This window comes from Typopeltis vanoorti, chromosome 12, assembly GCF_054136105.1.
Source record: "Typopeltis vanoorti isolate ZY-2024b chromosome 12, IOZ_Tvanoo_1.0, whole genome shotgun sequence".
Lineage (NCBI taxonomy): Eukaryota > Metazoa > Arthropoda > Arachnida > Uropygi > Thelyphonidae > Typopeltis > Typopeltis vanoorti.
The window spans coordinates 42,181,524-42,204,233 of record NC_143560.1 but is presented as its reverse complement, the minus strand read 5'-3'; the positions used below and the strand labels follow the sequence as shown (position 1 = coordinate 42,204,233).

The 22,710-nt window shown below is 37.1% G+C and overlaps 1 protein-coding gene across 2 annotated transcripts in view; it reads right to left on the bottom strand.

Moving 5' to 3' along the window:
* Window positions 1-22,710, bottom strand: part of LOC150100732 (ras association domain-containing protein 1-like) — a 186,229-nt gene that overhangs the window by 23,135 nt on the left and 140,384 nt on the right. Inside the window, exons 7-9 of one of the 2 annotated variants that reach the window (XM_090401801.1) lie at window positions 11,693-11,880; window positions 11,444-11,556; window positions 783-892 (exon numbers count right to left, since the gene is read on the bottom strand). In XM_090401801.1, the coding sequence (XP_090257927.1) occupies window positions 783-892; window positions 11,444-11,556; window positions 11,693-11,880 (411 nt within the window). The remainder of the gene's footprint in view (window positions 1-782; window positions 893-11,443; window positions 11,557-11,692; window positions 11,881-22,710) is intronic. The other variant, XM_090401802.1, reaches the window with a different exon arrangement.

Genomic DNA, 22,710 nt, shown 5'->3' with positions numbered 1-22,710 from the left:
GTCAATACCACATGATCGCTTTCACCAATTGGAGGTAATAAGGACACCTTACTTATGCATATAACCTCCGAATGGCAGCATAATTTACAGAACTAGTAAACAAGAAAAAAGGAAGGAAGGTTATTATGATAAACACATACAAGTTGGAGAGAGAGAGAGAGAGAGAATTTTATCAAACAAATACAGTAGAGATTTCATACTAAAAGGGAGTAAGAAGCCATCCTTGGGCATTAGCCATTGAAGCCGATCAAAAGAATGGCATGCAATGCAAAGTATAAAAAATTCTTTGAAAGAAAATGAGTGGAGTGCACTATCAGAGACTGCATATAGTGCATTTATCTTGAATGAATTTTTAGGAGGTCATAAGAGTGGATCTTCTCTAATGAGTCTAATGATCTTTGTAAGTTGGATCAAATAGTGATAAAAAAAAATGGACATAAAAAATTTTTAGAAATCAATGTAGTAAAACTTGGTCAACCATATACTTGTTTAACTACATTTTATGCATCAGGAGCATTTTATTTTACTGAAACTGAATTCAACAAACATGAAAAGTTGTTAATTAGATGAGTATTTAATATATCACAAGATTAATAACTAGATAGAGAAGAAATTGATATTACAATATTTTCATTTCATGCTTTATCACAACAATCATATATTTAGTACTGTTGTGATAAGGTTAAAGAAAAGTTGAGATATATTTAAAGAAAAATTACACAATGGTCTTACTTTTATATTAAAAACTAATCTTAAGGAAATCAAATCAGTATATGGCTCACCATAATATCACCTGTTTCATTTTCTTGCAGAACAAATTGCTTTTTTTCGTAACAGTGCATCAATTCTCGTATTAAAGGATACTCTTGATCCTGAATCCTCCGAAGCTTCACTAAAAATTATAATTTGAAATAATGTTTTTTAAAAAATTTTAATTATAATTACTATGTAATAAAGTATAGTTTTCTTAAATAAGCATCCTTTACTATTTTCCATGAAAAATGAAAACAAATGTTATCTGAAGTCCTTCACACATTTTTCTTCTCGACTTAACCTTTCTCAAAATCTGACTTAGCATTGCACTATGAGATCAATGTTTGGTAATGACTGCTATCTTGCCGAAAAGAAGATAGGTAGTCCTACTAATCAAGAATATAATTTCTTGGCATTTTAAATTTAATTTATAACCAAGTGAAAAAAAAATTTCTACAACTAGTCTTTCTAATCCAGAGTATTTTAATAATAAGGTGTCACACCTTTTCACTACTTATATATAGGAAGTATAATGAATTGTGCATTATTTTGACTTTGGTATCTCTTCTGGGTCTGGCTTCCAATAATGAGACCTAAAAAAAGATTGAAACCAGACTGGATAGTGGCTGTTTCCATACATGCCTGGAAGGATGTGTGCTTTGAAGTCATTACTTTCTTGAGAAGATCCTCTGTTTGCTTACCCTTTGGATAAGGGATTAAACATGAATATAATTTCTTGGCATTTTTAATTTAATTATATTAATTATGATCATCAATAGACCTCTACAGAGCCAATGATCCATCATGGGAGGTCTTTGGTCCTTGCTCACAGACATACACATTTTGCTGTACCATACCTTGTACTCATTCATTGTTTTTGCACTCACCACACTCTGAAACAATGCATTTCACTCCAATCACTCTCTATGCAAAATTCTGCTCAAATCAACACCATTATAAACTCTGAGGGATGGCCTCTTATTCTATGCCTATATTATTTATCTCAACCTTCCAAACTACACACTCTTTAACTCCTTTGACCCAAGGGTGGCGTCTGCACATACATCTGCTCTGACATACCTTGCCAGAAAGCACCTAACTTAGAATCACCCAACTTTGACCTTCTTTGGTTGAAAATATCCCTTCCCCACTCAGTCAAATTCATTTGCTGTCTCTATTGCTCCCACAATGCAACCAACCACTCTGAACTCTTTAATTCCCTCTCCTTAAAAATTGATTTTCTCCAGTCCCACTTTTCCAACAGCAAAATTATCCTCCTAGGATATTTTAATGTACACAACACCAGCTCCTCCAGTTGTACAGATATTGCAGGCAGAGATGCTGAAATATTTGCCATCACTAATGACTTTACACAACACAACTTGTTCAGACAAGAATATGCCAACAAGAATACCAGATAACCTGAACCACTTCGCAAACACCCTAGATCTCTACCTCACAAATGACCCTTCTAAATACATAGTGAAAGTAGTGGGTCCCCTAGGTAATTCTGACCACAATCTAGTGTTCATCTACTCCCCCCATGCAACAATGCTTACACATCCACTCCCATACAAGAGTAGTTTGATATTATAACAGTGCCCAGTGGGACAACCTCTGTAACTTCTATACAACATTCCCATGGTTGAATTATTGCTTCTGGCCTTCCAACCCAAACATATCCACCAAACTTATCACCGAAGTAATCCTCGCCAGCATGGAAACATACATTTTCCACACTACTTTGAACTGCCATTCCCTAACTAAACCCTGTTTCTTCAAAAAATGTGCCAAGGCTGTACAAACAAAAAACCAAACATACCGTAACTGACTCAAATAAAGAGCTTTAGAGCTTATGAGCTTAGACTTCCTTTAGAGCTTATACTGAAGTCCAAAATAGATGCAAAAAAAAAAAAAAAAATCAATGCTTCTAAAAACAGAGTTCGAAAGAGCAAAAAGCAGGAAACTAGCAGCCTGTCCAAATGGTAGCCGAGCCTTTTGTTCTCTCACCAAAGCAATTGGACGTAACTTCTGCCCAACACTATTCCCACCTTTATCATACCCAGATGGCTCTATTGCATCATCACCCACAGAAAAAGCCAATCTCCTGGCTTCACACTTTGCTTCCAATGCATACATAACTGACAATGGTAAATGTCCCCCCACCCCCCAACCATTATAGATGACCAACATACAATGCCCCTTATATCCTTTTGCCAAGATCAGATCAGAAAAATACATACTGTCAAAATTAGACACAAAAAAGTCTCCTGGCCCTGATGGCATTTCTCCAATTGTCCTGAAAGTTTGTGCAACAGAAGTGACTCCTATCCTATGTCACCTATATATACTCTCTTACTCCACTGGTTTATCCCAAACCTGTAAACTGGCCTATATTCAACCCATTCCCAAGAAAGGTGTCAAGTCACTGCCATCCAACTACTGCCCTATCTCACTTACCTCAGTTCTGTCTAAAGTAATGGAAAAAATTATCACTTACCAACTCCTACACTACCTAGAAGGCACCCATCTAATAAACTATAGCCAGTATGGATTCCGTCGCTGCTGATCAACAGGAGATCTGCTCACATATGTCACCCATCTCTGGACAAATGCCATGGAAAAGTCTGGCAAATCTCAAGTGGTTACACTTGATATCTCCAAAGCTTTTTGACCAGGTCTGGCACAAAGGCTTACTAGCTTTCTGTCTGGGCGCGCGCACACACACACACACACACACACACACACACACACACACACACACACACACACACACACACACACACACTGTGTGATGGTGGATGGTTCCTTATCCTCTCACCATTCAACTAATGCCAGGGTTCCACAAGGTTGTGTCCTCTCACCAACCCTCTTCCTGATATATATCAATGACCTACTTCAGTTGACCTCCAACCCAATACACAGTTTTGCAGACAACAGCACATTGCACTCCTCCCTTTCGTTTGAAAAAACCTTACTCTATGCAACTCACCTCAATATACAGAACATCAACCACCACTGCCCTCAATTCTGATCCCCAAGCCATCCTCCAATGGGGTTCAGATAACCTCATCAATTTCAATGCTAATAAAACCCAGTTCTATCCTATTTCTCATAAAAAAGAACCATTTTTTCCAGTATCCTCCCCCCCCCCCACATTCAAGGCCATCTCAATCCTTTCTTGTCTACTCACAAAGTCACTTCTGCATCAAGCAGCTATAGTTTCACATAAGCATCTCCCTGTCCACCCTGACCCTTCCATTTCCCTGCCCATCTTGTATTCTTACTCTCTCTCATTCTATAGTTAAGATAAAAAGCCAAATGGCTAGTTTTCTGCACCTTAATAAAAATTAAGGGGATAAACATCGACATCTACGATCTATGAGTTTCATGCCGAAAAACTATCGGCGAAGGCAATTCGAAGTAAAGGTAGAGCAAGCTCCCTCACTATTCTTGATATTTTCTCATAATGTAAAACACAGCTCCCAGGAGATGTAATACTGTCATTACATTATGAGGAGAGGTCACTACCCAGACCGGTTTCAACCTTTTTTTTGAGGTCTCATCAGTGAGTAGGTAGACCTGGAAGATATCAAAGCTTAGTGAAAAGAACTGACATACCTTCACTATATGAATGCCATAAAGGTGTAATTATATTTTATAGTTAAGATAAAAAGCCAAATGGCTAGTTTTCTGGCACCTTAATAGAAATTAAGGGGATAAAACAACAAAGGATGTTTATCCCCTTAATTTCTATTAAGGTGCCAGAAAACTAGCCATTTGGCTTTTTATCTTAACTATAAAATATAATTACACTTTTATGGCATTCGTATAGTGAAGAAGGTATGCAAGTTCTTTTCACTAAGCTTTGATATCTTCCAGGTCTACTTACTCACTGATGAGACCTCAAAAAAGGTTGAAACCGGTCTGGGTAGTGACCTCTCCTCATAATGTAATGACAGTATTACATCTCCTAGGAGCTGTGTTTTACATTATGAGAAAATATCAAGAATAGTGAGGGAGCTTGCTCTACCTTTACTTCGAATTGCCTTCACCGAAGTTTTTTGGCATGAAACTCATAGATCGTAGTTGTCGATCTTTAGTTTCGCTTACTGGCTATAAAACAACAAAGGATGTTTATCCCCTTAATCTCTCTCATTCTCTTCACTCACACTACTCACCTCTACATTACAAATACTCCTTCAATTTCTACTAAAGCCTGCTTTCCTGATTTTCCACATTACTTCTTACTTCCATAGATCATATGCTCACTGCAATTATTACTCTACCTTCCAGCAACAGCCTCTTTAGTTGACTCAAATCAAAACCATTTAAATGTTGTCTTCCTATTATACAGTTTTATCTGTCACTGAAATTTATCTCACATGTTTACACTTATGACACCTGTCCTGCTCTGCTTTGTGAAGGAGCCCACAAAGTGGCAGTTTAGCATCCAACATCACTGCTTAGCATATTTTACAAGATCATAGAAAGACTCATTTATAACCATATAAGCCCAGTAATCAAAAAACGTATCCCCATAGAACAGGCTGAGTTTAGACAAGGGCATAGCTGTCTAGACTGCTCACTCTTACAACACATATAGAAATATGCTTTCAAAAATGCTTGAAAACATAGCATGTGTAGACCTCCCAGACACTTACGACACTGTGTGGAGGCAAGAAAAGCTTCTTAAGTTATTTTGTATAATACCATGCAACAAGTTGTACTATCTTCTTAGCAAATGCCTCACCACTCGCGCCTTCCAGGTTTTCACAAAGGTATGTTGTAAGTTGGCCGTATAGATTAAACAAAGTCTACCCCCAAGGCTCTGTACTGGTCCCCCTGCTTTTCAATGTGTATATTAGTGATCAGCCTACTACTGTCTCCAGAATGTTTGCTTATGACAATGACCTGGCAATAGCAAGTCAAAATCAACGACTACAAGTGAGAGATGATATATTAACAAGAGATCTAGCTAAGCACCTATTTTAGGAAATGGAGATTATGGCCAAACCTAAATAAAACATCACTTCATCAGTAGGATGTAGTTTACAATTTTCAGTTTTCCAAAAATAAACACATGCTGTTTATTAATATCCATGCTACTTATCATCCCAGTCAAAAATTGGAACCATTAAGACCTTATTACATCATGCTCATAATGTATTTTACTGAAGATCTTCTACAGCAAGAATTTAATTATATCAAATCTGCTTTTATGAAAAATGGTTTTAATGAGTCCATCAAGAAAGCTTTTAACAACTTTATGTTACCAGTCACTAGATCTCCTGAAGAACTCTCTCTCTCAGATTCTACTTCCATATATCCAAAATCCAAACATTTACTCTAGAAACCAAACATAACTTTTTCAAGCCATTTTAGCCACTCACGATGTGTTTATTGGAGAGTGGGGACAGTATGCTATCTCTCAGCCAACCAGGTACTTGAGACACTATAACTAACTACCATCCAAAGCCCCATAGCATCAATCAATACTATTGTAAGAAAATTCACTCTATCAAATTCTTTGCTGCTACAACTAACTAATTAATTAATCCCTATGAATTATAAGCTTAGGAGATTGCTTGAATCAGTGCTATGGCATGTAAAACTGCAAGGGCTGGATGTTGATAGTGCATGGGAAGTGGTAAAGGAGTGTTTGAGGGAGGTAATGGCAGACAGCATAGAGCCAGTAGAGTAAATCAAGTGGGAATTAAACGGATGAGTATCATCATTGAAATTTAAGGAGAAAGGTGACCTGCAGGGCACATGAACAGTACAAGGCACAGGCCAGAAGGGTTACTAGTGTGGTAAGAAAGGCAAAAGCAGATTATGAAAGGAAGTTAGCAATGCAGGCTAAAGAGAATCCCAAACAGTTCTTTCGATATACTGCAAGTAAAAGAAAGAATGTATATGGAAGAATGATTTTAATGAATGCCAATGGTAGGGAGGTAACTGAATCAGTCGAAATAGTAGAATTACTAAGCGAACACTTTGCAAGAGTATATCATCTAGGTGGTGATATTGCAGAAATGAGAGAGCCAAAGGCTTATACGGGAACTGAGGCAAATGAAATGGAGTGCATAGCATATTACAGAACCTTAATGTGAATACAACTGTGGGATTGGATAGTATACCATCTCGAGTTTTATGTGAAGCGGTGAGATAACTGTTAGTGTCCTTGACCGTATTGCTTAATCTAAGTCTCAGTTCTGTGTTAGTTGCGAGGGGGTGGAAAGAGGGGAAAACAGTGCTATTGCACAAAGGAGACTCCAAAACTAATGTAGCAAATTACTGACCGATCAGCATATCAGGAGTTGTTGTCAAAGTATTCGAAAAGTCAGTCAAGAGCAAAATATAGAATATACTGCAAGTAAAAGAAAGAATGTATATGGAAGGATGATTTTAATGAATGCCAATGGTAGGGAGGTAACTGAATCAGTCGAAATAGTAGAATTACTAAGTGAACACTTTGCAAGAGTATATCATCTAGGTGGTGATATTGCAGAAATGAGAGAGCCAAAGGCTTATACGGGAACTGAGGCAAATGAAACGGAGTGCATAGCATATTACAGAACCTTAATGTGAATACAACTGTGGGAATGGATAGTATACCATCTCGAGTTTTATGTGAAGTGGTGAGATAACTGTTAGTGTCCTTGACCGTATTGCTTAATCTAAGTCTCAGTTCTGTGTTAGTTGTGAGGGGGTGGAAAGAGGGGAAAACAGTGCTATTGCACAAAGGAGACTCCAAAACTAATGTAGCAAATTACTGACCGATCAGCATATCAGGAGTTATTGTCAAAGTATTGGAGAAGTCAGTCAAGAGCAAAATATAGGAATGGATAGATGGAAAAGGGATATTGTATGGGGGGGGTAGTTTTGTGAAGGATAGATCATGCCTTGCTTATGTTTTATAATACAGTGACAGCAGAGTTGGATAATAAAGGTAATGGGTTTACAGTGATACTGCTGGACTTTGCAAAGGCCTCTAACAGGCCTTTATATACCACATAAATAAAATACCACATGGAATTTTAATGTAGTGAGATTGATAGGAGGGTGGTTGATGTAGAGATATCAGAGAGTAGTTTATTCAGAAGTAGAGTCCAAAAGAAGGCCTTTGACTAGCGGAGTTCCACAGGATTCTGTTCTTAGACCACTACTGTTTAATTTGTTCATTAAACGAAATAGGAAAGGATCATAGAGGAACTGTTCAGTTATTTGCCGATGATGCAAAGTTAGGTAGAGCAATAGTTAATACAGATGTCAGTGTAATGTAGCAAAGTGTAAGGTTATGCATTTTGGGGTGAAAAGATTACCAGCTGTATACCACATTGGTAGAACTGTACTACAGAAAACTAATGAAGCTAGAGATTGACTTGGGAGTGTTAGTGGATAGGGAGTTAAAGTTTAGGGGACAGAGAAAAAGTGGATAAAGCAACTCATCAGATCACTTGGTTACTGAAGAATACATTGATGAGCAGAGAAGAGCAGGTTATTGTTCCTCTTCATCAAGCCTTGACAAGAACCTATCTTGACTACTGCATGCAGATCTGGGCACCAGGGTTTCTTGGTGATGAGGAGGAGGTGGAGAGGATCCGGAGGCATACGACCAAGATGGTAGCAGGTTTATGGAATGAACCTTATGAGAACAGGTTGAAAATTTGGTTGTTACAGAAATGGTTGATAGGTGGAAAAGGGGTGATATGTTCAAGTTACTAAGGGGTTTTTACAAGATTAATTCAGAGGAAATTTTTCAGAACAGGTCTGGTGGTGAGAGAACTAGGGGCCATCCATGGAAATCGAGTAAGATTGCAGTTAGCAAGGATGTTAGAAGTAGTTTTTTTGCTTGAAGAGCAGTGAATGAGTGGGATAGAGTCCAAGTCTGTTGTGGATACCATGACTGTGAATGAGTTCAAAGAAAAGAATGATAGATTTTGCACAAATGTTGGATGACATGTTTAGGACCTCCCTCAATGAGTCTAAGGACTCCTTGAAGTTGCCTGTAATAATAATAATAATTCAAAGTCAGAAGAAAGTTAGAGAGAAAAAAACTGATATGGTGATCTAAAATGATAATCTTACTATTCTAAGATAAAACAGTGCAAGTGTGAAAAAACTGGCCCTTTGGCAGAAAAAACAGAATGCAGCGTATTGCACAGGAGTTGGCATACAAACTCTGGGAGGTAGAGGAACTAAGAAATCTATGAATGATATTGGTGAACAAAGGTTGAAGTCATGATAAAAGTTTCATGGAGTGAAACAATACTAGGAAACGATTAAAAGAAGTATTTCATGCTTCCAATATTTCTTCTCAGTTACAGAGACATTGTCAGGGAGTACAAAATGAGACATAATACACATAAAGACCATACAAAACTAACTGAAACACATGGAAAAAAGACTAGAGTCATAATTAGGCAGTGCGCCCTATATGTACACCAGTCAGCAGCCTAGGATGTAAATTGGGGTCTCGAAGTATTAGTTTTTCCCATATTTTGGGAAGATTTATGCAACCATATTTATTTAAATTAGGCTGATTTTTAAGAGCAGCAGTAGCAGATTCTAAAAACAGTCTTTCTCTTTTAAAACCATCATGCTCCACCACAGTAAATTTAGAAGAGAAAGACTGTTTTTAGAATCTGCTGCTCTTAAAAATCAGCTTATTTTGAATAAATGTGGTTGTATTAGTCTCAAAGTATTAGTATTTCCCATATTTTTGGAAATACTAATACTTCAAGATCCCAGTTTACATCCTAGGCTGCCTACTAGTTCCATAGAGGGCACCCCACTTAATTAGGACTCAGTCTTTCTTCCATGTGTTTCAGTTATTTTTTGTACTGCCTTAGTCTGTGTGTGTTCCAAGTCTCATTTTGCACTTCCTGATGATGTCTCTGTAACTGAGACAAAATATTGAAAGCATTAAATACTTCTTTTAATCATTTCCTAATGCACTTTACTCCATTAAACTTTTATCATGATCTTACAAACATTCGGCTTGAAGTAATGTTGGATCTAGTATCCACTTTACCTATGTAACTTTACATCGCCCTATGGCTCTTCCTTTATAATTACTTTTACGCACCAACTGAGAGTTCACTATGAAAAATACATTTCCCTGACATATTGATTTCCTTAGTATTGAATGAGAGTTTTTGCTCTCTTAAGGTTTCTTCCTTTCTCTGAAAAGAACCAACCAGTTTGAACCAGCTGTAAGGCCAGTGAAACGTTTATCAAATGCACCTATTCTGTCAAAAAATGCTCTATTCTGCTACTTCTATTCCTGTCAGTATATCATCTTCCATCAACCATGTCTAAGAGATCCCAATAATCTTTGGACATGCTGATACTAACAGCACCACCAATTCATTTCCTTTATTTTAATACCTTTACACTAATGCCTGGATACTCCAGGCATTAGTGTAAAAAATCAAGGCATTGTTACTGTTTCTATACCTATCATTATCCCCTCCAAACTCCTCTAGATTCAGCATTACATGATGTATTCCCACAAGAGGCCACCCTGCTATCATCCACCCTGATAATTTTAGTTTCCCGGCATTGACACACACACACACACACACACACACACACACACACACACACACACACACACACACACACACACACACACACTGACTTGTTTGGAGTACAACATTACATTCTCTACAGATACTTACATCCTTCCTCATTCAAATGCAAGCCATCTCGCATAAAGTTTTTTCTGTCCTCAAATGCCCTCCAAGCATCCATGTAATCCAAGCCTGTCCTTCAACACGGTCTGGTTATTATACTATTCATTACTGATGCTTACCTCCACAAATCTGCATTATCATACATGGGCAACACACTCACTATCTTCCCTCTCTCAGTCTTCTTCTGTACAATCTCAAGCATGAACTTCATATTTCTTGCCACCCAATTCACACTGCCTCCCAAGTTGTTTGTGCCCACTATCATCATCTGATCAACCCTTTCACCTCGCAAAATTGCAATAGTCACACTATTTATCATTCCTCCAGACAGGCATATGATCATAAGGGATCACTTCAGTAGCGGGAAGGATAATAACAAGTTCTACCCTACAAGGTGGAACAAAAGTGTGCATGTGAAATATCTTCATGATTAGCTACTTATAGAATACAGAGAGCAGCTTACTCCAAATTGAGTTGCTCTACATCCTATAATGTGCAAGGTATTGAACTGGCAATATCATATTAAGCTAGTCACTTGAATTTCAAAGATTAAGAAATATGAATTATTGAGCCTGATAGGTTGGGGGAGGGGGGGGGGGTAACATGATTAAGACTTACAATATGGTGATAGGAACTACTAAGACAGATGTAAGGGAGATATTTCACCAGATGACAGTTATTTGGAGCAAAGATCATTCTTAAAAGTTCCATAAGGATCCTGTCAGCAAAAGAAGCTATTGCTTCTTTTGCTGATAGGATCCTTATACTGAAGCTATACAATTTTTTGCATAGTGAGAGCAATCATCGCTAAAAGGATGGAAAGTGCACTGATACTGAATGAGTTTCAAGTGAAGCAGGATACTGTAGTCATTGGAAAGGGGCTCTTAAAATGGGTTTTGTGATCTCATAGAGGAAGAAAATAGTCACTTTTAGTAAAATAGTTTTGTAAGTAGTTTAAATAAAATTCAAAATTTATAATAACTATTTACCTTGATCAGATGCTTTCTCTTCAGAACGCTCATATAAGGCAAACTTGTGAGGATTGTCAGCCACTTTAAACTTTTTTAACAAGGCATTGATTACTTCCCTTGATGTATATTCACTAAAATAAAAGGAACACGTCTTTTAGGCTTCATTAACATGATTCTTTTAAACAATAGTCAAAAAGTCAGCTCTTTCTTAAAATCTATTTCATTTTTATGAATCTTTTTTTTTTCCTGTAATACTTGATATCTTACCTGGTTATATGTAAGGCTTTAACAGTATCTTGAGGAAGATAGAAAGATGTTAATGTCTTTCTACAGTCATCTTCCTCCTTTAGGATATCATAAATAGAAGGCGGACGTGTTCCTGCAATCACATTAATTGGCCTAGACAAGTTCATGTGAACTCTAACAACACCATGAAATATTTTTCCATCTTCTTGCTAAGGAAAATAATTACATACATTAAATTAGCAGGAAATATAGCAAATTAACTGAATTAGCAAAAAAAGGATATAACATAAAGGACATAACAAAATTTATATATACCCAGATATATTTGATAACTATTCTGGATAATTATAAAACATAGTTGTATTCAAGGATGGATGAACAGGTTGTCAGTGAGTTCATAACTTTGACTCATGGAGTCAAAGACTCCTCTGGGAGGTCCTTTTATCACACACACATCTCATCATACCGTGTCTTAAACACACTCAAACTCCTTGCAGACACCACACTCTCAGGCAAGGCATTCCAATCATTCACAACTCTGCACGAAAAAAACCTGCCTCTCACTCCCCTACTCACACCCTCTTTATACAGTTTCCAGGGATGACCTCTGGATTCTCCCCTGATCTCCCACTATTCTCTGTAGAACTTCTCCACCATTGATCTAATAACAACCCCTTACCAACTTATAGGTCTCTATCATATCTCCCCCTCTTCCTCCTCTCCACCAGACTCTGCAAATTACATCTTCTCAATCTTTCCTCATACTCAACATTCCAGAGGTCAGAAACAACCTTAGTCAGTCGCCTTTGGACCCTTTCCAACATCTTTTCATCCTTCTGAAAACCCGGTGCCAAATCTGGGCACAATAGTCCATATGTGGCCTAATCAAAGCCTTATACAACAGAACAAGAATCTCCCTACTTGTACACATCAGTGACCTCCACACTATCTGGGCACAATAGTCCATATGTGGCCTAATCAAAGCTTTATACAACGGAACAAGAATCTCCCTACTTCTACACGTCAGTGTCCTCCACATCATTCCCAGAAGCCTTTGTGTTGTCTTCACAATTTTGGCAATGTGTCTCCTGAATTTTAGATCCTTATCCACTATCACCCCCAGATCTCTTATTTCCTCTACCTACAACAATATATTCTCACCAAGCATAAATTCTGCATCCCATCTTTGTTTTCCAAATTTTAAAACCTTACATTTTGCAACATTGAACTCGCACCCCCATTTCCATGCCAAATCACTCAATTTATTCAAGTCTTCTTGCAAGGCCACAACATCTTCACTACTCTTTATGGTTCGTCCCAACTTTGCATCATCTGCAAACAACTGAATATCTCCATCCAAATCTTCGCCAATATCATTAATTTACAAGTTAAATAGTAATGGCCCTAAAACAGATCCCTGAGGCACTCCACTAGTGACTTTCCTTTTCCTGGTTATTGCACCCCCATACACAACTTGTTGATACCTATCAGATAGCCAGTCTCCAATCCAATGCACTAATCTAATATCCAACCCCATCTGCTCTAGTTTGACTGTCAACTTATCATGAGGTACTCTATCAAAAGCTTTTGCAAAATCCAAGTATATTACTGTGTATCCTTCTCCTCTGTCCAAGGAAGCAGTCACTTTATTGTAATAAGTAAGTAGATTACTAAAACATGACCTCCCTTTAGCAAATCCATGCTGTCTATCAAAGATTATACCATTGTTGTCTACCCAAATCTGGATCCTAGTTCTCACAAGCTTCTCCAACAACTTAACCACAACACCTGACATAAAGATAGGCCTGTAGTTTGATGCTTGAGTTCGATCACCTCCTTTATGAAGTGGCACAATCTTGCCCTCCTTCCACTCTTTAGGAACTTGACCAAGTGCAAGACTCGTATTAAAAAAATATGTCAAGGCAGGTGTCAACTTTCTGGCACATTCCTTCAAAATACACGGTTATATATTATGAAGTCCCACAGCCTTATTTACATCTAGTTTACTCAACTCCCCAAACACCTCTTGTTCACTTACAGTCAGTCTCTCCTCTCCATCATCAACTGCTCTCAATTTCTCCATGAAGTCACATTCACAAGACTGAAAGATCTTTATGAACTGCTCATTAAATATCTCTACCACATATTCTGCAACAGCTGTCTTTATACCATTTTATCCAATCAATGTCATCCTTCCATAATCATTCTTTCTTTTGCTGGCTAGATATCGAAAGAACTCCCAAGGATTCTTTTTGGCTTCATTAGCTAACTGCTGTTCACGCCTCTCTTTAGCTACTCTCACTAACCAAGTCACCCTTTTTGCCTGGTCTTTGTAGACCTCATGAAATTGGTTATTTCCACTTCTTTTATGCTGCCTCCACAATGCCCTTTTTCTCTGTATCGCATGCTTAATCTCTTTATTCATCCATCTCACACCTACCTTATTTAACTTTCTCACCCTTGGAATACATTCAGACATTGCATCTACTAGATAGTTTTTGAAAATCCCCCAAGCCGCATTTGATCTCTTTTCCAGCTAACTCCTCATTCCACGCTACACCCACAAGCTGTCTCCTGAGCTCTTCATAATCACCCCCCCACACACCTTATAGTTCCACATATACCCTTTTCTCACTGGGGTCCTTGCACTGCTGGCAACCACCCAGGTAATCACTTCATGGTCACTCTCACCAATTGGTGGATGATTTGACACCTCATTTATAATTACATCCTCTGATGAGATGACCAAATCCAAGACCCTTAATTCTCGTGTGCCCTCTGTTACATACTGTCTGAGGTAGTTATCCCTCAAAAACTCAAGAAACTTGTTTTCTTTACTTCCAGTTGCTATCTCATCATTCCAGTCTATATTGCCATAATTAAAATCACCCATAATGATCACCCTTTTCTTATTTGCTTGGCTAATTGACTACACATTTCACTATCACCACCATCCACATTACCAGGTCTATAACAACAACTGCAATGATAACAAAATTGCAAAATTTCTTCACATGCATATTCTGTAGCAGGTTAATTACTGTAGGCATGCAATGTATTTGACATGTACTGCAAGTTAATCATTTTTACCCAATCACAGTGTATTCTTATGCAACTAAGCTTGCCATTTACACTCTTATTCAACTCAACATAAGAGTGTGAATGGCAAGCTTGGTGATTTATTGTAGTAGCATAGCTAGAGCTTTTGCCGCCCCTCTCAATACACACCAAAAATATTACAAAAAGTCAAAACGATGTAGGGAAAGAAATTAAAACACTATGTTTATTCAAATTAAGGGGATATTAAATCCCACATTGTTTTAAAAACAAATAAGAAACTCAAAGATTGGAATCAGAGAGTTTCATGCCGAATATAGTAAACTATAAAAGTATTGGCGATTACTAGCGTGAGCTAATGCAATATAAGTTCTTTTCGCTACACCCTTTGATATCTATTTGGTCTAGCTACTCACTGATGAAGCCTCAAAAAAGGCTGAAACTGGTCTGGGTAGTGACCTCCCTCCATAATGTAATAACAGCATACATTTCCTAGGAAATGTGTTTTTACATTATGGAAAATACCAAGAATAGCGATCAGAACTTTACCACCTTTGCTGTGAGTTGCCCGAGATTGTACTACGTACTAGGACTACTTGCATTAGCTCACGCTAGTAATCGCCGATACTTTTATAGTTTACTATATTCGGCATGAAACTCTGATTCCAATCTTTGAGTTTCTTATTCGGTTTTAAAACAATGTGGGATTTAATATCCCCTTAATTTAAATAATGTTTATATTGCCGAAATGAAGCCTATTGGCTCTTTATATTTAAGCACTATGTTTATGTTTATTTTAGTTGTAAGTATAGTTGTTCAAAACTAATTATTAATTAAATAATAAAATCATTAAGTTAACATAAATAGAAAAATCATCGAAAAATAAAATTGTGTCTCACGTGAAAAGTGCTGCCCGGGGTGGACCGTCCCCTCCGCACCCCCCTAGCTACGCCACTGATTTATTGTGATACATTGTCCTGGTTTTTCCTTTCAGTTGTTTACGACCCTAGGTGACTTTGTAGGCATTGCCCACAAAGTATTCCTGGTGAGATTTTTACAGGATAGTTCACCATTGCTTTCCCCCTCCCAATTTTCTCCAGGCTCGGGACCAGCATATGGCCAGGGCATATTCATGACTGCAATCCATGTGGGTTCATGGGGCAGTTTGCTTGTTCTGGGGAACGAAAAACCCGAGTTTCTGGGTGAAAAAACCCCCTACCTCCATATGAGACATCTTCAGTTAAACCAAATAAAGGTTCTTCAGGTCACTGATAGGAATCGAACCCAGGTCTTTCCAACCAAAGGGCTTAGTCTATACTGACTGAGCTATGGAGGCTATAATACACTGTGAGTGGATAAAAATGATTCATTTGTAATACTTTTTGCAGTATTAGGCAAGCACATTCACTTCAACCGCTGATCTTTTTTCAAAAAATTCAGCTCTGTTTCAAATGGTAATTTACTTATTTATGAGGCCCTAAGTCAGTCTACAATAGTTGAGATGCCTTCCAGTCTTCCTACAACTCTTCATTTAATATCAACAACCTTCCTATACTTTCTCCATTTCTTAACTGCTGACTTGAACTTAAATGTCAGTTGTATTTAATTGTCACAGTAGCAAAGCCATAACACCAGATTAATATTTAAATGTCTGGTAAGAAGCAGATATGTGAAGACTATGATATTTAAATATTAATATCCATGGTGTTCAAGATAGGATGTGTGAGGAGTGTTTGCCAGGAGGAACGATAGAAAGTGTGGCTATGGCAATTAAGAGAGGTGAAAGGGTGGATGAGATGATTGTGATGGTGGGAACAAATGACTTGAGTGGTGGTGTAAATAGGGCAGCGAGAGATATTAGATTCTTGCTTGAGGCTGTACAAAAGAAGACACAGAGAGGAAAGATAGCGTGTATGTGTTGCCTAGGTATGATAATGTCAAGCTGAGCAGAAGAGCAGTGATATTGAATGGCATAATAGCAAGAATGTGTCAGAAGAGAGGATTCGAATGTGTGGATGCTTGGAGTGCATTTGAGAGCAGAGAGGAATTGTGTGCGAGAGACCGCCTGCATTTGAATGAGGAAGGACGTAGGCATCTGGAGAGATTGCTGTTCTGAACGAGTCAGTGTGTCCCAGTGTGGATGGTAGCAAAGTGGCCTCTTGTGGAAATGGGTACTTGGGAGAAGGGGAACAACATCAGGTAACGCTGAGCCCAGTGGAGTATAGAGGGGATAATGCTGGGTATAGAAACGATGGCCTTTTTATGCTTTATACCAATGCCAGGAGTATTCGGAATAAGAGAGAGGAATTGGTGGCACTGATAGCATCAGCCTGGCCAAAGATTATTGGGATCACAGAGACATGGTTGACACTTCCTATCCTGCCGAAAAATGCTGGGTACAGCATTTTTCGGCAAGATACGAAGGGAAAGCATGGTGGTTGAGCACTGCTTATGATAAGTGATGACTTATGTCCTCTAAGAGTGGAGGCTTTGGAAGGCTGTGACACTAATAATTTTGAAAGCATATGGTGTGAGGTGGAGGTGGGCAAGACAGGATATTTAGTGGGGTGTTGTTACAGACCAAGGAGTACAGAGGGTGGGGACCAAGAGATGTTTTGACAGTTGAGCGTGCCAAGTGCAAGAAGAACGATTGTTATCGGAGATTTTAACTACAGCAGTATAGATTTGGGAAAGGAAGATGCATGTAGCAATAATGGAATGGAATTTCTAGAATTCTTGAGGGACAAATGTCTTAGGCAACATGTAACAGAGGGAACAAGAGGTTCAAGAGTTTTGGATTTGGTTATAGCATCAGAAGAGCTGATAATAATTGAGATGACATCTCTCCCACCAGTTGGAGAGAGTGACCATATGGTTTTGACTTGGAAAATGAATAGACATGCAGGAGTATCAAAGAGACGGGAACATACGTGGAATTATAAAGCAGGTGATTATAATAGTCTTAGCCATCAACTTGGGGAAGTTTCATGGAGGGAGGAATTTGAAGGCCGGGATATCATTAGTGTGTGGGAAATTATGAAAGAATATTTGTTAGCAGCAATGGTAAGTTGTATACCACGAGTGAAGAAGAGGACACAATTTGGAGTAAAGTGGATGACAAACAATATTAAACAGGAGCTACATGCGAAAAAGAGGCTATGGAAGAGATATAAGGAGACAGGTGAAGAGAAGATGGGCTACACGGTGTGTAGTGTTTTCAGAGAGCTCCCGAAAGATAAGTATAATTTTGAGTGAAAATTGGAATATTGGTTTAAATCATAATGTAATATTGTCTAATTTTGGTAGCTCGTGTCTGTGTGATTTGCTGTGAATCCCGTTTTATTTCATTTAGTATTTTAATGATACGTTTCATAGATTTGAATATTGCGCCAATGCGACATAAGATAATGCCGTCCAAAAATACGACGCCTTTGTTCAAAAACTGTAATGTGAGGGAGTTTGTCCAATGTGATGTGCGTGGGATGTATGCATTCCCGAATGAGGCTGGAGTTTGGATGGAAAGTGATAGTGGTGGAAGAATGTGCAGAAAGTGTAAGCAAAGTCAGGAATGAAGTATGTGTCAGATCATGAGATAGTTATGGTTGAAGAAAGCCAGAATGTGAGTGAAAATAGTGGCGGCTTGATAGGGAATTGCAATGTTGTACAAGATGGCAATAAGACCGGTGATCAAAGAGAAAGTGAAAGCAACTATACAGAGAGAGAAAATGGTTTAAATAATAAAAAAAAATGAGGAATTATTTGTAGTGTTGGATTCTGAATATATAGAGATTAGAGTAATTATTATTTGCTTCAGAATCCAACATGATCTTCCATCACATAGGCTAGACTTGTAAATATTAATTAATGAAAATCACTTGTTTATAATTGATATTCGTATAACTACCTTTAATTTTATCTAATATTTAATTATTTAATCAAGAATATATGTATTAATAGTAGAAAGACTGTATTAAATATTATTAAGCTATTTTATTTATTAGTATATTATTATTATAAGAACTTGTATTTGATAATTTAACTGCGCATTAATTGAAATGTAAATATTCTCTATTTATTCCTGTTGGTAGAAGTTTAACGTTATGCAATAGCTCAATTTTATTATATTTTGTTTTGTTGTCATGGAGACGCATGTAAGTAAGCGAGCGCGAGTTTTGGAACACCACGTGAGGAGAAGGTTTATTGAAAAGAGTTTTAGAAAGAAATCACGAGAATAATTTAGGCGGGAAGAATGGATATAAAAAAGGGAAGAATGCTGAAAATATAGGGAGATTAAACAGATTAAGAGAGAGAGAAAGGAGAGGATTGGCATTAGGTTGGAATCGGAGCATTCAGCATTCGGGAATCACAGTGCGATAATAGCGAGTTGGCAAGTCACTCAAGCAGCTAATAAAGTCTACTAGTTGAGAGGCGGATAGCTAATAAGTTGTAGAATAACAATTATAGCTACGGAAGACAGCTGAGTGACTACTAAATAGACTAGCAATACTTGAGTTGAGGTTTAATTTCAGGGACGACCTTTCAAGGACACACAGAATTTTGAAATAAAGCACGGAGTTACTAGAGAATAGTAGAGGCTGTAAAGTTGAAGTTTACCGATAGCTGTGTTTAGAATTGTAGTGTCTAAAGAATTAATTGAATGCCGGAAGAGTGAACAACTGTGCATATAAAACCTCAAGTTAAGGAATTATTGTGTGTTGCCTTATTTCATGAGTGATCAGTAGTACTTTATGCAACAATGTTTGTTTATGCGTATTGTGACCGATGATTAATTCAGTTATTGCTTAGAAGAATTATTTTAATGAGTGCCGTATACTGTTTAAGTGTTTACAGTTATAAAAAGTGTTTACGTATAAGTAGATGAAGAAAAAAGATTATTCCAACTGTTAATATTCCTATACAGAGAAGTGTGAGAGTTTCATCCTAGAATTTCCTTATACTAACAGTAACTATTGAGGAAGTTAGCTAAAGTGTAAATTTAAAAGTGTTTGTTTGTGAAGAGGTATTACTGCAATTTTTGTTGTATTTGGAACTTTAGGAACTGTGAGAAGACTATTATAGAGATAACAGATTTATCATTGTCTGAGTTTGTGTGATTGTACTTATCAGAGAAGCTAAAATGTTTGTGATATCTTAATTACTGAATTGAAGTTAAGTGTAAAATTTGTGATTTTAAAATTAAATGTTTGTTTTTGTTAATCAAAAGTTGTATTTTGCCTAAATCTCTTTTACTGCACCATTCATAAAATATTCGAACCAAAGCGGGTAAATTAAGTAAGATAAATATTCTCGGCCAGTATATATAATATTAACATCTAAAAGGAGAGATAGTTGTGAGTTGGTTTTTCTTCAGTTCTTGAACTAATTCAGATATAGAGTTGCACAGTCTTTAAATATAAATTTTCTCTATATTTGAATTAGAAATCAACTTGCAACCTGTCAATTAGTTAAGGACATCGTAATAGTAATCATGTCGGATCCAAAGTATAGACTGATTAGAAGTAGGATCCAACACAGCTTATTTAAATCATCCTGCAAACTTTCAACATCAGCTTGATTTTTTATTGCGCTATGGTTATCATTCATATCATAAATGGCTATCATTCTGTTGTATAAGACTCTGATCAGACCACACTTAGATTATTGTTCTCTGATCTGGTCCCCAGGATTTGAAGGGGATAAATTAACTGTGGAAAAGGGTACAAAGGCGGATAACAAAGATGGTGTTGGGACTGTACAATGTTAGTTATATGAGGATCGGCTGAGGGAGTGTGGACTGTAGAGTTTGGTGGATAGAAGAAGGCGGGGTGATATGATTGAGACTTTTAAACTGTTGAGAGGTGGTTACAGGGTTGACACTGGGGAGTTCTTTCGCTTGGTTGAACAGCGGGAAGGAGTCATGACAAGGGGCCATCCCTGGAAGTTTCGAAAGGAAACTGTGAGAAAGAAGGTGAGGAGTGGTTTCTTTGCATGGAGGGTGGTTGAACCATGGAATGCCTTGCTTGATGGAGTGGTGAGAGCGAGAACGATCAATGCATTTAAGGAGTGGTATGATAGACTTCGTGTTTCCTATGAGGGACTTCTCTCGATGAGTCTTGATAGACTTGTGTTTCTTAGAAAGGACCTCCCATGTGAGTCTTTTGACTCCATGGAGGCCTGAATAATAATAATAACTCCTAAACACTCCTAAACAAAAACAGGCTATAATAGCCATAATAATAATAATAACACAAATTTCATTCATGGAGATATTACTTGACAAGAAATAATACCAAATTATTTCCAATTTACCAGTCAAGAAAGATAAAAGATGACTTGGACATATTCTTTAACTAACTAACTTGACCTTTTTAAGTTGCTGAACATACTATTTCATTACTAAAAAATAATATAATATTGCCTAACATCAAGTCAAATAATATCTTCATAGCTACACGGTACTATTTCTAATCTGTTCAAGCCTATAATATATACGTGTAGATAAGTGCACCAGCTGAAGATAATAACCAGCAACAGCCTACTTTGCCTATTTCATCACACCAGTAAAATGAAGGTAAATTAGCAAGTCCAGTTGACTGAGTAGATGATGTTCTTTCTTTCCAATAAGTCAGGAGTATGAAATCCAACATGGCATTGATATTTGTAAATAGCTGGACCATAATATAGATGAATATTATGGTCCAGCATGCGTCTACAATACTGTTTATTGGAAGCCTGAAGAAGAACTTGAAAAAAGTTTCATGTTCGTCTCTAAAGTAGTATCTAACCATTAGCCCATAATACTACTAATGTGTCAGAGGTTTTCAGCCTTTCATGTATGTCATTCACATAAAAATATTCAATGTTAAATTAACAAATTTCATTTATCAAGATTTTACTTGATGGAAACAGTTATATATAACAACTAAATAAAATTATAATTTTAAGATGCACAACTTTATTTTTGCAAATAAATTATTATTATATTGGTGTTTCTAGAGAGTCTAAGAACTCATCTGAGGAAGCCTGCTCACCCCACACATCACTTATTATTCCTCTCTCTCTCTCTAAGCATGTTCAAAAATGATTCACTCACTAAGTGTCCTGGCAATAAATAATTCAATGCATTCACTAAGAGAAAAATCTTTCCACCTTTTTACCACATGTGATTTCCAAAAAATAAAAAGACATTACATTATGGAATTAGTGAGTCCTTCTGTGGAAATAAACTAAAAACAGTTCTTTCTTGGGGTAAAAGAATAATCTTTGAAAATTCTTAGAATAAATTTCTCTTTGTCATTTATTTGGAAATAGGCTGTTAAGATGCTGCTGTACTTAGCGCTAAAATAAAATTCTTTTGTTTTTCTGGGCAATATGGTGCATACATGTGTGTGTTGGGGGGGGGGGGGGGAATTAGCCTAGTGTTATTCACTAGGAATTATTTTTAGAATAAAAAATAGAAATAAAATAAAATAATATTTTGGATATGCAATGATCTGTTGCATACCCAGACTGATACACAAACAGGATGCAAGAAATGCTTTGTCATATCCTGTCCCAGAGGCAAATATGAGATGATACAATTTGTTCTATGCCTGGCATGAATATTTTAATGTTCACAGTTCCAACTAAATATTTCAAATAAACCGTTCCAGCAGGAAGAGATGATAAAGTATTCATTACCAACAATCTCACAAATTATTCATGTCTACCAGAATATCAGATAATCCTAACGGTTTTTCAAATGCTCTTAATTTCTCTTCCTCAGTAATAATCCTAAATAATCTTACTAATCTTAAAAAAAAAAAAAAAAAAAAAAAAAAAAAAAAAAAAAAAAAAAAAACTTAATAATCTAATATCCTAATGTTGGAAAGGGTCCAGAAGCAACTAACTAAGGTAGTTTCTGATATCTGGAATGTTGAATATGAGGAAAGGTTGAGAAGATGCAATTTACGGTCTAGTGGACAGGAGGAAGAGGAGTGATA